Here is a 14,465-nt window from a genome sequence, read left to right as displayed (position 1 = left end):
AATGTGAAGGCTGGGCTAGTAGTCCTTGATCCTCCATGAATCCAATCCCCCTTTAAAGGTGTTTTTTTTCCTGCAGCTGTCACTACAGCAAATTCCGCATTTTAATCACTCTCTGGGTAAAGTAGTAATCTCTTTTTGTCTGTCCTGAACCTACTGCCCATCAGTTCCATGTGCTGCTTCAAGGTGGGGGACCATCTGCCAACCATAATCTAACCCCCTGTCACAAAACCTCGCTATGAAGGGCTCCAGGCTCATGGATGGGTATCTCTTGGGACATGCTGGGCAGGGGCTCCTCAGGGCTCCCCTCAACCCTGCTTTCCCTTTACTCTGCATGCCTTCCCTTCCTTAAAAAAAAAATGGGGAAAACAGCTGGTGTTTTACTCGGTGACGCCTTTGGGGAGAATTTTTCTAAAAGCACATGCTCCTGAATAGGGATAACCCACCCTGGGCCCCATGAATAGGGTGGGATATAAAGCCCTGCTTAAAAAGCGACAGACGTGTCCAGGCATTTGCCTTCCCTCCGGCTATTTGACAGCACCAGCTGGCGAACAGGTGGAGGGCTGATGCAGAACCAGGCAGCTGGGCCGGGGAAGGGGGGACAGACGGCTGAAAGGGATGCCAGAAGCCGATCGAACAAGGAGCACAGAAACCCGGGCTGGGGGGGGGGGGCGCAGGGAAGAGAGCACTCGGCGGAAAAGAAAAGGGGGAAATAAATCACAGGGAAGGCTTCAAGTGTGGGGTTTTGCAAAGGGAACTCAAAAGAGCATCAACTGAGAATGGCAGAATAAAGGCACAGGCACTCAGCACTCTGTTTATAGAGAGGGCTGCCAAAATCCAGGTATTCCAACTCACCTCCAGGCTAAAGTTCATCAGTGGGAAATGGCTGCTTTGAAAAGTAACCTTATACTCTGCTGAAGTTCCTCCCCTTCGTCAAATAGGGTTGCCAAATTCTAGTTGGTGGCTGGAGAACCCCCACTTATTACAACTGATCTCCGGATGACAGATCAGCTTACCCGAAGATCACGTCCGCTTTGGAGGTTTTGCTTTCAGGAACTTATGTCCCAAACCCTGCCCTTCTCAGGCTCCACCCCCCAAATCTCCAAGAGATCTCCAGCCCAGAGCTGGCAACCCCATTGTCAAACCCTACAGCCTCCGGGCTCTACTCCAAATCCCCAGGGATTTCTCAACGTGGAGTTGGCAACCTTGCTTATCGAAAAAAAGATGCAAATCTATTTTCTTAGGATCAGCTCCTGGAACGGGACACAGAAATCTCCCTTGAAGCCAAGAGACGCTTAACATTACTCCTCCTTAGCAACCACAGAGTGCTCTGACATGCATATTACCTGAACAACAACACGCCATCCTGGCTAGGGCAGAGATACCAAACCAGGGTTACGCTAGAGCTCGCCAGGGGGTCTGCGGCCTTTCCCAGAAGTTCAGATGGCCGCTGACATCATTAGACATCACCAGAGCCCACTTCCCCTGGTGCTCGATAGGCCTAGCCTCCTTCTCCACCATGGAAAACCCATAAGCGATCGATCGATGGCCCACATCTTACTTCTGGAGTTCCTTGAAGCCTGAAAAGTATTTCAGGGGTTCTTCCACGGTCAAAAGGCCGAAAAAGGCTGGGCTAGGGTGTCCTACCACGATTCTGGGAGACCTCCGTTCAAATCCCCACTCTACTATGGAAGCTCCCCGGACGACCTTAGGCCAGGCTCACTCTCGGAGGCTAACCGACCTCACAAGATAGTTGTTGTGAAGATCCAATGCGGAAGGGCACAACAATCTTTGAAGCTGCTTTGGGAGAAAAGCAGCACAAAAATAACTACATGCAAATGCACACCATGTTGCGCTCCATACAACACCCCTGCAAAGTAGGCCACTATTAATATCCTCATATGAGAAGGGGAAGATCTGAGATTGTAACTTGGAACAGGTGTTTTCCCCAAGAGCTATTACAGCTCTTCATCTGCATTGGTTAGCTCACCAGTACCCAGAGGGGAGTCTTCTGCTGAGTTCTGGCACTCGTGCCCACACACAGGCACAGAAATCGAGAGAGGGTATCTGGTACCACGTATGCAAACTTATACTTGAACCCCACAAAATTATTCAGGCCCCTTCAAGAGACTCACCTCGTCTCCACTGGCTATCCGATGGGTCAGCTCTTTTAAATTCCTCATCATCCGCTCATCCCGGAAATCATACGGAAATGTTTCTGTCCACTCTGTTAACAGCTGCAGAATTTTGGGGGCGATCCTCCGCAACCGATTCTGAAGAGAGGAAAGGAAACTGTTATCGAAGCAGCATGCCACCGGGCCTACGGTGGAGACCAGGCCAGCCGGAAGTGACTTCGGCCTCCCTCCACCTCCTCCTTCTTGGCTCTCCCGATTTCAATATCATCTCCAGCCAGGGGAAAAAGCTGATCCGTGATAGGAAGTAGAGAAGAACAAGAGACCAATGTAGCTTAAAATCTTGTGGCCGGGTAGCAGCTTGTGTGAGTCGCTGCTCTCCGGAAAGCATCGACTTTGCCAAAAATTGAGCTAGACTTTAAAGAGCCCCTGGATTCTTGCTTTTTCCTACTGCTGAAGACAGACTAAAGCAGACACCCAGCTTGATCTTCCTCAATGATAGGAAGAAATCAGAAGGGGTGTGGGGGGGGGGGGGAGGGATGGCACCAAACGTGGGCAGGGAGGTGAGGAAAGCTGCACTTCCCCAGCCACATCTTTTTGCCTTTTTTCATGTTTATTGTTGACGTTTATTAAATTTCTATACCGCCCACTCCTGGACCTGCAGGTTCGTGGTGGCTTACAACAAGATAACATTAGATAGCAAGAACCCCCTCTTGCTGATAATTTTAAAATCCCATCTCCCAATTTATACAGCATGTTAAATAACAAAGATGGCAGGCAAAGTCAATCCCTAACTAGAGCCATATTCCTCCCTCCTCTGTTCCCAGCAGTGGAAAGATGGCGCTGAAGCAGGTTTTGGAAACGCTGCAACAGAGAACGGGAAAACCCAGAGGAGAGAGGCTAATAACAATGCACTAAAGCCCCTCGAACTGCTGCAACGCAGGAGATTTACAAACTAGGGCAGAAATGGCCAAACTGTGGCTCTCCAGGTGTCCATGGACTACAATTCCCATGAGCCCCTGCCAGCATCCAGCGTGGCCACCCCTAAGCTCGGGGGGAGGGAGAGGTGCAAGGGGATCATGGGGGACTACAAAGTTCTCCTCTGCAATCAGGGCCAATGTTCCTGACAGAGACCCAGCACCAGCGGATCCTTCTTCTTCTTCTTCGTTCTCATGCTCGCAAACGAATCTTGGCCCAACACTCAACTCCATTCACGAGCCAGCCCACTTACCTTGTCTGCCGCAGGCTCCGCCAGCCTCCTCTGCTCGATACACAGGTGGCAAACTTTCGCCATCAGCTCGTAGGGGTGCACAAAGAGCCGGGAGCTGAGCAGGAAGGTGAATATGTAGGTCCTCTGCAGGGAAACGGAAAGGCAAATCAGATGCGGCTTGCCGTTCAAGACCTAGTTCGTTGCTCATCTTCTCGTGTGGGGACTGGCGGTGGCATTTCAGGAGACGGCCCCTCTGCCGCAGAGGGAAGCGTGCAGATCTTAAGGCAGGGGTAGTCAAACTTTCCAAGCATTTGCGACTTTGTGGTTATCAGACTCTTGGCTCTGCTCATGACTCTGGGGGGCTTCCAGGGTACCAGCATCGTGTAGCTGTTAGAGGGTCAGATTAGGATCTGGGAGACTCGAATTCAAGCCCCCTCTCTGCCACAGTAGCTTGCTGGCTGACCTTGAGCCACTTACATGCTCCCAACCTAGCCTACCTCACAGGGTCATTAGGAGGATAAAATGGGAGGAGAGGAGCTTTGAGTCCCCCGTTTTTGTTCCAAACATGTAACTAAAGTGGCTTATTACGCCATTTTTTCCTCCTTCACCTTATCCTCCCAACCACCACCCTGTGAGGTAGGCTTGGCCAAGACTGTAACAGGCACAAGATTCAAACTGAGCTGGCCCAGTCCAGGACGCTAGCCACTAGACCATAGCACCCATGGCACACTGCACTGGCCCATTAGCAAGCAGCCATTATGCCACATGTTTCAGATCTATCCCACCAAACGTAATTTCAGGACCTGCCGGTATGGCCATTATTGCTCCTTTCCGGCACACAATTTCACAGTAAGGCTGCTATCAGCCGGCCAACCGCAGGACGGAACATTCCATGCGGCTTCAGAGTTAGCACTTCCCACGTGAGCTCTTGACCAGACTGTGTCATTGGGTCGGCTACAGTATTTCCATGCAAGAAGAGCAAGCAGCAGAGGAAAGTGTGAAGCTATCGCAAATCCAGCTAGCTTGCACAGTTCGATCTCCACAGCCAATCAGATTGCTAATCTCTAATCAGCAAGAAAAAGAAAAACACACCCTTGGTGTGTTTCTACCTATGTTCTACAAACACTTGGTGGGCACTACGCTGGGGAACCCTTGCCTAGACTATGCCAAAAAGTCAAAAGAAGACTGAACTGGCAGGTCATGAAAGGAGTGGACTTTTCTTAGCCTCTCAGTCTACAAAATGAGCCTTTGTGAGCTTTTATCAATCAAACCTTGATAATCCACAACATTGCTGGGGGATCTGGGTGTAAACTGCACAGAGCTTTTATTCCAACCCCAGATCGATTCAGTCCCTGCCCTCTACACAGAATGCGATTTCCGTTTGGATTTGGGTCGATTTTAATTTTCCTTCTGCAGCAAGAAGGATTGCTCCGGAGTGCAATCTTTATTGTGCGATATCCTGGAGTACTTTTAATGCTCAATATATTTTAAAATCTGGATTGGGAAACCAAGCTCCGTGGTAGAGAACCTCTGATAGGCCACACCTGGTCATGTGACACGCTTGCCTTAAAGGAGAAGCCCCTAACCTCTCTCAACTTCTGGATTTTTCCTCCATCCTCTGCCTTTTTCAATGGAATAAACAAAGTAAGTGCAGACTCTGCCCTAGTAAGTGGAAAAGTACAGCAAACAGCCCTCTACATCCAAAATTATTTTTAAGAGGTGCTGAATGCCAGCTTGACAAAAAAAACAGCTTCCTGCGATGGCTGGCGGCTATTCAGCGTCCCCACAGGACAGTCCGTTCCCCACAAAACGCACAGCGGAGCTGGCCCGATTCAGCTCAACAGCCGAGCCAATTTAATCTGCAAATGGCCCAGGCTTACATCAGGGTAGTAATCGACGGTGGGCACCAAGCGCTGGATGAGGGCTTCCAAGGATCCCGACAGCAGGTTGTTGTCATGGTAATACAGGCCTCCGCAGCTGTCTTCTTTCGGCTGGTACAGGTTCCGGTTGTACCCGCTGCTGTCAAACATCGTGGCAAAGGGCGGCGTCTGAGGCATGTTTTCCTGGGGACACACAATAACATTGCAGTCAACGTTCACGGAGCAAGCACCTCCTCAGTGTCCGCAAGAACCCTGTGGGGAAGGCCATATTACGGTGGGTGGGAACGTGGCTGGACCGTGGAAACGTGCTGAGCACGGCCTCGATAAGTCTGACAGGCTACCCAAACGGCTGGTATCCAGACCTCCAAATTCCACCTCCAGCCCCACCCATTCATTCCCATTACCATCTGTGAAATATTGGAAAGAATGGGAGGGCCCTCAGCTTATCTTCCTAAGAACTTCCCACCGGCTCTACCGGGATGAGGCCCCGGATGTTGCAATGCATCCTGGGTAGAGGACCAGGTTTCGCATGCATGCCACAGAGGAACCTGTTAAGTCGCTAAAGACACTGATTATTCCTGGCACGGCTCGTACAGCCTTTACAGGCCACGCTAGGGCACTTAAATCATGACTTTCGTTTGGGATTGGCTTCATTTGTACGCCCTTCACCTTTCTCCCCGGGGGAGACCCCAAACGGCTTTACATTCTTCTGTTTTCGTCCGTTTTATCATCACAACAAGAAGCTGGTGAGGCAGGTGAGGCTGAGAGATCGGAGCTGAGCCCAGGCCACCCCAGCGAGCTTCTGTGGCACAAGGGGGGGATTCGAACCCGGGTCTCCCGGATCCTAGCCCAACACTCTTAACCACTGCACCACACTGGCTCTATCGAAGTGGACCCACTGTGCTGTGCTTGGCGCACCCAGTGACCAGCATGGGAATGCACCAGACAATACTGGACTACAATACATGGACTACAATTCCCATGAGCCCCTGCCAGCGAATGCTGGCAGGGGCTCATGGGAATTGTAGTCCATGGACATCTGGAGGGCCGCAGTTTGACTACCCCTGGTTTAGATGGAACATACTCCCGTATCAACCTTCTTCTGTTTTCTTAATCACTGATATTTCACCACTGTAGCTATATCATCAAGTGTGGGCAACAGCCCCACCTCCCTCCCCACCTCTCTCAGCCCCACCTCCCTCCCAGGGTGTCTGTTGTGGGGAGTGGAAGGCGATTGTAAGCCGCTTTGAGACTCCTTCGAGCAGTGCAAAGTGGGGTATAAAAAAGCAGGGTATGAAAACTGCCCAGCTCTTATCTTCTTCTGTCTCTCACTCTCTCTGTAAGCCACACTGAAGGGGGGATAAGCAGAATGCAAACTGCTTAAAAGACAAGACACCAATTAAAAGAAAGAAAACCATCCCAAAAACAATTACTGGGACAGCGACTGAAACAGGAAGCCGGATGAGCCTCCGTGTAAACACACCTCCAAGTTGCAGTCACCTGTAACTGGACCGCACGTCCCGGATTTATTAAAAACATCTCAAAACGATGATCATTAAGTTGCACCCTGACTGCCAATTAAATGCCCTGCGCTCAAAGAGATTATCCCACAGGTTCGACTCGTGGGAAAGGGAGGAGGCCCAAACCACTGGCACATGCACGGCTACCACTCAAGAGCGCTGGCACTCTGCACGTGCCTGTGAATAGCTTGGATAACCCCCCCCAGCCGTCACCGAAAGGGCAGATGCCGTTACTTGGTGCTCCCTCTCTCTGTCTCTCTCCGCATTGTGCAACAAATCCCCTTTGAGCAAAAGAAAGCCCCCCTCTTCAAAAAATAAATGCCCATGCCTCCAAGCCTGGGAAAACACCTGATCCTGGAGGCCCAACAGCACAAACTGTGGCCAAATAAATTCTCTCCCTCCCTCCTCCATCTGTGCATTCGGCCACCCCCCCAACAAAGCACCTCTCCCCCCCCCCCTTAGAGAAGCTATTAAGTTATTAGCTGGATTCCTGGGGGACAAAAAGAAAAAAGAAAACACCCTGCACACAAGAGGCTGGCAGCAGGTTGGGACAATGGAGGCATTCAAAGCAGCTCGCCCCAAACTGGAGGATTCGGAAAGCCGAACAGAGCAAGAACTTGCTGCTCACTAGCTGGGGAAGGGGGAGGGGAGGTCCGGCTAGCAGAGGCTCCCTGCCCGACATGACCCCCAAGGCTAATCCCTCTTTTCAAGATGCCAAAGGAGATTTGCATCAAAATAAGGGAGGGCAAGACTTGTCCCTCGCTGCCTGCAGCTGTTCTGCTGGATTCCACTCAAAAGGGGGAGCAGGGCGAAGAGGAGGAGGATCCGGTGCAGTCCACGTGCACAAGGGAGGAAAACGGTGCTGGATGCAGGCAGAACAAGGCGCTCTTGTGACCGGAGCTTGGCAGGTGACACTCTGGGAGCATGAGGGGGCCACATGCTGCTTGCAAGGGGGGGGGGTTGGGGGGCTTTTGTCTCCATAGCTGAGCATCAGGTCAGCTGTCAGCAAAAGAAGCCGACAGGGGAAAAGCCTACGGGCCCCTTCTTAGAACCAGACCCCTTCCTTACGCCCTTCTGATCCCAGCTACCTCGACAGAGCACTTTGTGCCAGTGCTGCACACCCAGTTTTGCAGGCAGGAGAACATCACAAAGACACAAGGGGGGTGTCTGGAGAAGTCCGCCCCACTCTCCCCACCCACTTCTGTCTCGTCCCACCACCGATATACGGATATTTCCCAGTTCGTTGGATTGCGAGCTTTTAAAAAAATGTGTTTAAAAACCAGCATGCAATATGCGAGGGGAGGCCAAACTACACGTCCCGTGAGACCCTGCCGGCAAGTCACAGCTGACTTCTGGTGACCCGGAGGGACTCTCAAGGCAGGAGACATCCAGAGGTGGTTTGCCGTGGCCTGCCTCCATGCCATGAACCCTGGCATTCCTTGGTGGTCTCCCTGCCAGACACTGTCCAGAGCTGACCCCGCTTTGCTTCTGAGGTCAGCGGAGGCTGGAGTTGCCCGCTATTCAGGTCAGTGCTACAAGCCAATACACAAACCCATTTAATTCGCATTATCTTGGTCACAATGTCCAGCTTATCTTGGCTCTCTTTTCCCCTTTTCTCATGCAGGAAGCTGTGGAAACCCTCCGCCCTGGAGCTGAAGTCTATAACAAAGGAATGCTCGTTTTCCTAAACTACTCTAGATGTTTCTCCTAAGGCAGGGGTGGGCAAACGGTGGCCCTCCAGATGTCCATGGACTACAATTCCCATGAGCCCCTGCCTGCTGGCAGGGGCTCATGGGAATTGTACTCCATGGACATCTGGAGGACCACCGTTTGCCCACCCCTGTCTCAAGTGCTCCTACCATCCATCAGACCTGTGGGGAAGGGAGCAGGAACCTATATGAAGAAAGCACAATTGGGGGAGAAGGGATGAAAGGTCAGAAGAAGCAGAAAGTTCAAGTGCCTCCGGCTACAGAGACTCTGTCCAAGAATCCTATTTCGAGTGGCTGATGAACTGCACTTGCTCCATATTCGGATCCACCAAAGACCACGGAAAAAGTCAGCCTTCAGCCCATTCCACCACAGCAAAAGCATGGGTGATTGATGGAAGGAATTCATTTGAAGGGCATGAACAATACAGCAAGGTCAGTCTAAGCACACAATAAAAACCTGCTCTTTCTCCACGAAGCAGGCAGCATTTGAGGACGGAGCTGGGGTCCCTCATCCCCACCCCATTATTTACGACCAGACAGCTGGGAGACAGAGGGAAAATAACACTGTCACACAGGGGTCCATCTGGCTGCCTTTTGTAGGGAGCTGATGGGCTCCGTTTGTGAGGGCAGTCAACGGTTCAGAGAGAACTGAAGGAAATATTTATTCACACTGTGAATAAAATGCGGAATCTGCTGCCAATGTTGGCCACAGGAATAAACTGCTTTGAAAAGAGATGACTGAGAGGAACCTCCACATGGAGAGGCACTAAACCTCTGAATCAAGGGAAGGCCTCAACCTCTTTGCCCTGTTGTTGGCTCTCCTGGGGAACCAGTTGGCCACTGTGTGAGGCTGGATGCTGGACTAGGTGACCCAGCAGGGCTTTCTTTATGTCCTTATGACTCCACAGAAGTGTTCCCAAGTGTATCAAGAAGCATGCCTCAGGATTTCTTGTTGGTATTTTTGCAAAGATCCTCCAAACATCACATCCACCCCATGAGTCAACTCTCCTTGAGCCTATGCTGCGGTTTTGAACCCAAGGAGTCAACACGAAGGTGTCACAGCACAGCTTGAGCTTAAGAGATCTCAGAAGCTAAGAAGACTGGTGCTTCATAGAATAGAATATCATAAAATAATAGTTGGAAGGGACCTCCTGGGTCATCTAGTCCAACCCCCTGCACTGTGCAAGACACTCTCAACCCTATTGCTCATCCACTGTAACCTGCTACCCCCCTTGAACCTTCACAGAATCGGCCTCTCTGTCAGATGGCTCTCCTGCCTCTGTTTAAAAATCTCCAAAAATGGAGAACCCACCACCTCCCGAGGAAGCCTGTTCCACTGAGAAACTGCTCTGTCAGGAACTTTTTCCTGATGTTCACACAGAATTTCTTTTGCATTAATTCCATCCTATTTGTCCTGGTCCATCCTGCCGGGGCAAGAGAGAACAACTCTGCTCCATCCTCTACATCAGGGTTAGTCAACCTGTGGTCCTCCGGATGTCCATGGACTACAATTCCCATGAGCCCCTGCCAGCATTTGCTGGCAGGGGCTCATGGGAATTGTAGTCCATGGACATCTGGAGGGCCGCAGTTTGACTACCCCTGCTTTAGAGAGCTTCTGCCAGCCTGAGTAGACAATACTTTGACAGGCCAAGAGTCAGATTCAGTAGAAGGCAGATTCATACGTTCTCAAGATGTGGAATTTCGGAAGAAAACACGAAGAGCGATAGGCAGGACGTCTGCCACTGAAAATACATCCGACAGGGGCTCATCCGACAGCGTGCTCTCTAATGAACCTGTACGATGCACCAGCATATTCACTCCTGGCGTTTCTACATCTCTATGCAAAACTGATCATTGTCCAAAGGAGCGGAAGCTGTTGAGCCAAGAAGGAAAAGCGAACCATTGTCATAGGTGCTGCCAAACAGTGAGCGATTGAAATAGGCAAACACAGGTCATGCATGGCTCAGCAAATCTCATATGATTTAGAAGATGCTAATGTCTTTTGCGGAACTCAGTTGAAATCGGCTGGGAGGAGAGGGGGGGGTGAGGATTGGTTGGATTGGTTTCTCGACCGGTATCTGCTGGATTATTTCGGATCCAGATGCCAGCAGAAGGCGGAAAGCCCATCCTAAACCCACGGATCAAAGTCTCACAGGGCTTCGAAACCATCACGCCTGCAAAGTCAACAGACTTTAAAAGCCAAAAGCCCAGGAGAATTCTAAACAAAGACGCGGCAAAGCGATTTGGAAACAAGGGAACGGTCATTCCATGTGTGATATTTTTAAGTTTGTGGGAAATCGTGTGATTTTTACATTAGGGGGGAGAGAAAATGGTTTGGAGATGAACGAGTTCAATACGTCTGCACAAGGAGGTCAAAAGTTAAGACACCTACACATTTCGTGGGAAGGCTCGACAACAAAATTCCTTCCAGCGAGTTAAGAGAAATAGCTCTGAGTCACTCTGGAACCTTGCAAAACGTCTCAGGCCAACTGTTGATGAAGCCTCCAGCTCTTTATCTCACAACAATAATACAGAGAGACCGAAAGAACACCTGGCCGCTTTTCATATGGCTGAGGGCGGGAAGAGATTGCCCTGACAAAGAATCTGGCATTTTTCGAAGGTCTCCAGGCCCTTTCACAGTCTGCAATGGGCTGGCTAAGAAGATAACTTTGTGTATCTAAGAGTCTGAAGTTTAAAAATCCTCCAAGCAAATACCTCTACCCCCCACCCCCCCATTATTCAGAAAATGATCCACTTCCCCAGCCTTGAAATCCTGACCTGCAAAATGCACTACATTGATGCAACCACTGGGGCACTTTAAAATCTCCGATGCTACAAATGACAACCAGCAAGGTCTGCTCAAAAAGTACAGAGACCTGCTTAGCAAGGGGGGCAGAACAGCTTAGGTCAGGGGTAGTCAAACTGTGGCCCTCCAGATGTCCATGGACTACAATTCCCATGAGCCCCTGCCAGCTGGCAGGGGCTCATGGGAATTGTAGTCCATGGACATCTGGAGGGCCACAGTTTGACTACCCCTGGCTTAGGTTCTTCCATCAAAGGCATATCCTCTTTCCACCATTCTCCTGGAAGCCATTGTTTAACGTCAACGCTCCTCTGGGAAGCTTACCTGCAACTCTCAGGTAAATGCAATGACAGCATAGGCTAAGGTGACCAGATCTTAACATTGGTAAAGCAGGACACCATTGACCGGTGGGGGGGGGGGGTGTCCTGATTTAAATGTGGTCTATATGGAGCAACAAAATTTTGCATAGAACGCAAAAATAGTACTGTAATATATATATTTTAATTTCGACATAAGTACAATTTGAATCACAGAATCATAGAGTTGGAAGGGGCCATACAGGCCATCTAGTCCAACCCCCCGCTCAACGCAGGATCAGCCCAATGCATTTGACTTGGTTCTTGCACAGGGGATACCTTTACCTTTGTAAGTACAATTTGCCAGGTGCCCCTAGATGTCCCTCCAAAAGTGGGACAATCTGGTCACCTTAGCATAGACAGTAAAAAACCTGAGACGCTTGGACAGGGAATATGGTGCCCATTCCCAAGTACTCCCCATACATGAATTGTAGCATATGGCTATTGCACAGATATGCCAAGAGGAATGAAAATGATGAAAACCTTGATTTTTAGGACTCTGATGCCCAAGTCTTTCTTATGATATGGAGAACCCACAGGCTGGGTACTCCTTCCACATATACCTTCCACATGGTGACTGTTTTTCTAGCCTGGTCAAAGCTATCTGCATGGCAGCCAGTACAACTTCCCTCCATAGAAATCTGGCTCATAACCTTCAAGGGTTAATCTACATTAACAGATTGCTCCCTTTGAGCTCTGTTACTGCATTCTGTTAAATACCGAGCATAACCCACATAGCTAATTCTCAACTTGACCCCAATGGCGGATACTCACACCTGGACATTGGGGCCATGTACAGACAAGGCATCTTTCTATCAACCCGGAAAAAAAATATCCCAGGTTTGCAGAGAATATATCAAAGTGACATCTTGTTTCTCCTCCCATTTCTTCTTCCCCTTTCCAGAAAGACAGCCTACCTTCTGCATCCTACTCCCTCTGAATAAGCTTTCCACTTGTCCGTCAGCCACTGTATCACTCACCCATATATAAATCACTACGCACTGTTTGGGGACGGACAAACCATCACTAGCTTATTTCTCACTCCCCAGATCACTCTCTTATGACCAGGCTGCCACCTTCCCATGACCAACATTCAGTCCGCCCTCCTGCCCTCCTCCCCACTCGAGAGATTTCTTTCTGTCGCCCTCTCCTCATGCACCTCCTCCGGCCTTAAGTATTAAAGGCCTTACTCCGGGGATGACGGAGCTTGGCCAAAACCAGCCAAAACAAACTCCTCCGTGCTGATTCAGAGCCATTTACTGGCACAGCCCACTCCGACAGGCGAGCCAAAGGTTTACACTGTCTCTGCTCCCCCCCCCCCAAACACACACCCATACACACACCCTCATTGCTGCCTAGCTGAAGAAGCTGGCCTGGTCTCTTCCATGGAAGAAGAGACTCCATATGGTCCTAACTACCCAGGGGCCAATTTAAACAGCCTTCTCTAGCAGCTTCAAGTCTAGATTTGTAACAGAGCAAAAGAGAAGGGACGCTGGGACAGACGGGTCTCTATTTAGTTAGTGTGCTGCTACCAGAAGAAATCCCTGTGGGCATCCTCACTAGATCAGCCTCTGTCCTCCAATAGCTGTCCCCAAAGGTACACTGCTCCCCGACATGGAGGTTCTAGAACGGACAGCAGCTGCCAGCACTCTCCTCTATCAAGAATCCTCCCAGCTTGAGTCTCACCGGTTTTTCATCCCAGATTAAGAGTCGCACTGGTGGCAAACGTTTAGGCTGCAGAGAGGAAGAGGCATTTGGCCGTAGATCAACGGGGTTTAAGTCCGAGTAAACACGGGCACGGATCCGGCTACAGCTCTACTCCAGGCTCCTGCTCCACGGGGTGACCCATAAGCCGGTTTAAGGCACATCGTAAACAGGGAAAGGGGCCGTGTTATGCGGGGAGGGGGGCAGATCCCCTATGCCCTGCCCGGGGGCGACCCACCTGTTTATAGAAACAGGATTCGAACTCGGATCTCTCCATACGCCGCTTCCATAACACAAAACTGAAAACTGCCTCTTGAAATCCCGGTTCGGTTTGCAGGAACAGCCAACCCAGTTTGGGAAAAGGGAGAATGCATAGAATTTTTTGGGGGGGAGGGGGCGCACGAAAAACGGACCCTCCCTCCCCGCATCCCATCGAACCGGCTTCCGAGCCAACAGGGCAGCGCGTCCGGCGGCCACTTAAACCGGAGTCCTTAAACCGGTATAAACCTACTGCAACCAACACGCAAGCAATTCCGAGTTGGCCAAGGGGGCGCAAGGTTGCCCCGAACCGCACGCACCTGGGGGCGCACAGAATTCGGGCTGACTCCGGAGCGACCCATTCGCGCGCCGCCAGCGCCGAAGCAACTACTCGCGAGTAAAAGCGGACGCGGATCGGCGTACCCCAGAAGGAAAACTCACACCACGCACGGGAGAGCTGCTGGTTTACCTTCGCGGCTCTGGGCGACCTCCCGGGGACTCGACCTGCTTTTCCTTCGCGCTCGAAGATCCCGGGAAAGAAAGTCCCCCGGCTGGTCGGCCGGTGCAGCACCAGCTCCCTGGCTCGGAAAGCGAAACTCCGCGGAACCCGCAGCGCCTCTGCCCAAAAGCCGGAGCGAAAACTCCGAGCCCCGGCGGCGAGAGCTCAGCGCCGCCCTCTAGCGTCGATCTGGCGAAGCATCGCGTTGCAATCAACAGAGCCCCTTCCAAGCAAGTCGGATCGATAACGCGCGCCAGCCGCCTTCTGCTCCTCGACTGATCGCTCCCTTCCCTCGCCGCTCTGCTACTAGCGAGCACGCCCCCGTTAAGACGGGCCCTGCTGCTCCGCCCTTCCCGCTCTCCCACCAATCGCAGGCCGGGATCTCTCCGCCCACAAA

General features: G+C 51.2%; 1 protein-coding gene across 3 annotated transcripts in view; it reads right to left on the bottom strand.

Moving 5' to 3' along the window:
* Positions 1 to 14,465, bottom strand: part of RASGEF1B (RasGEF domain family member 1B) — a 178,755-nt gene that overhangs the window by 13,672 nt on the left and 150,618 nt on the right. For 2 of the 3 annotated variants that reach the window (XM_077301071.1, XM_077301072.1), the window contains 3 exons: positions 5,220 to 5,402; positions 3,361 to 3,483; positions 2,133 to 2,270 (listed from right to left, as the gene is read on the bottom strand). In XM_077301071.1, coding sequence (XP_077157186.1) covers positions 2,133 to 2,270; positions 3,361 to 3,483; positions 5,220 to 5,402 — 444 coding nt within the window. Of the gene's footprint in view, positions 1 to 2,132; positions 2,271 to 3,360; positions 3,484 to 5,219; positions 5,403 to 14,038; positions 14,363 to 14,465 lie in introns of those variants that run through there. The other variant, XM_077301073.1, reaches the window with a different exon arrangement.

This window comes from Paroedura picta, chromosome 10 (assembly GCF_049243985.1).
Source record: "Paroedura picta isolate Pp20150507F chromosome 10, Ppicta_v3.0, whole genome shotgun sequence".
Lineage (NCBI taxonomy): Eukaryota > Metazoa > Chordata > Lepidosauria > Squamata > Gekkonidae > Paroedura > Paroedura picta.
This window is presented reverse-complemented; position numbering and strand designations above follow the sequence as displayed.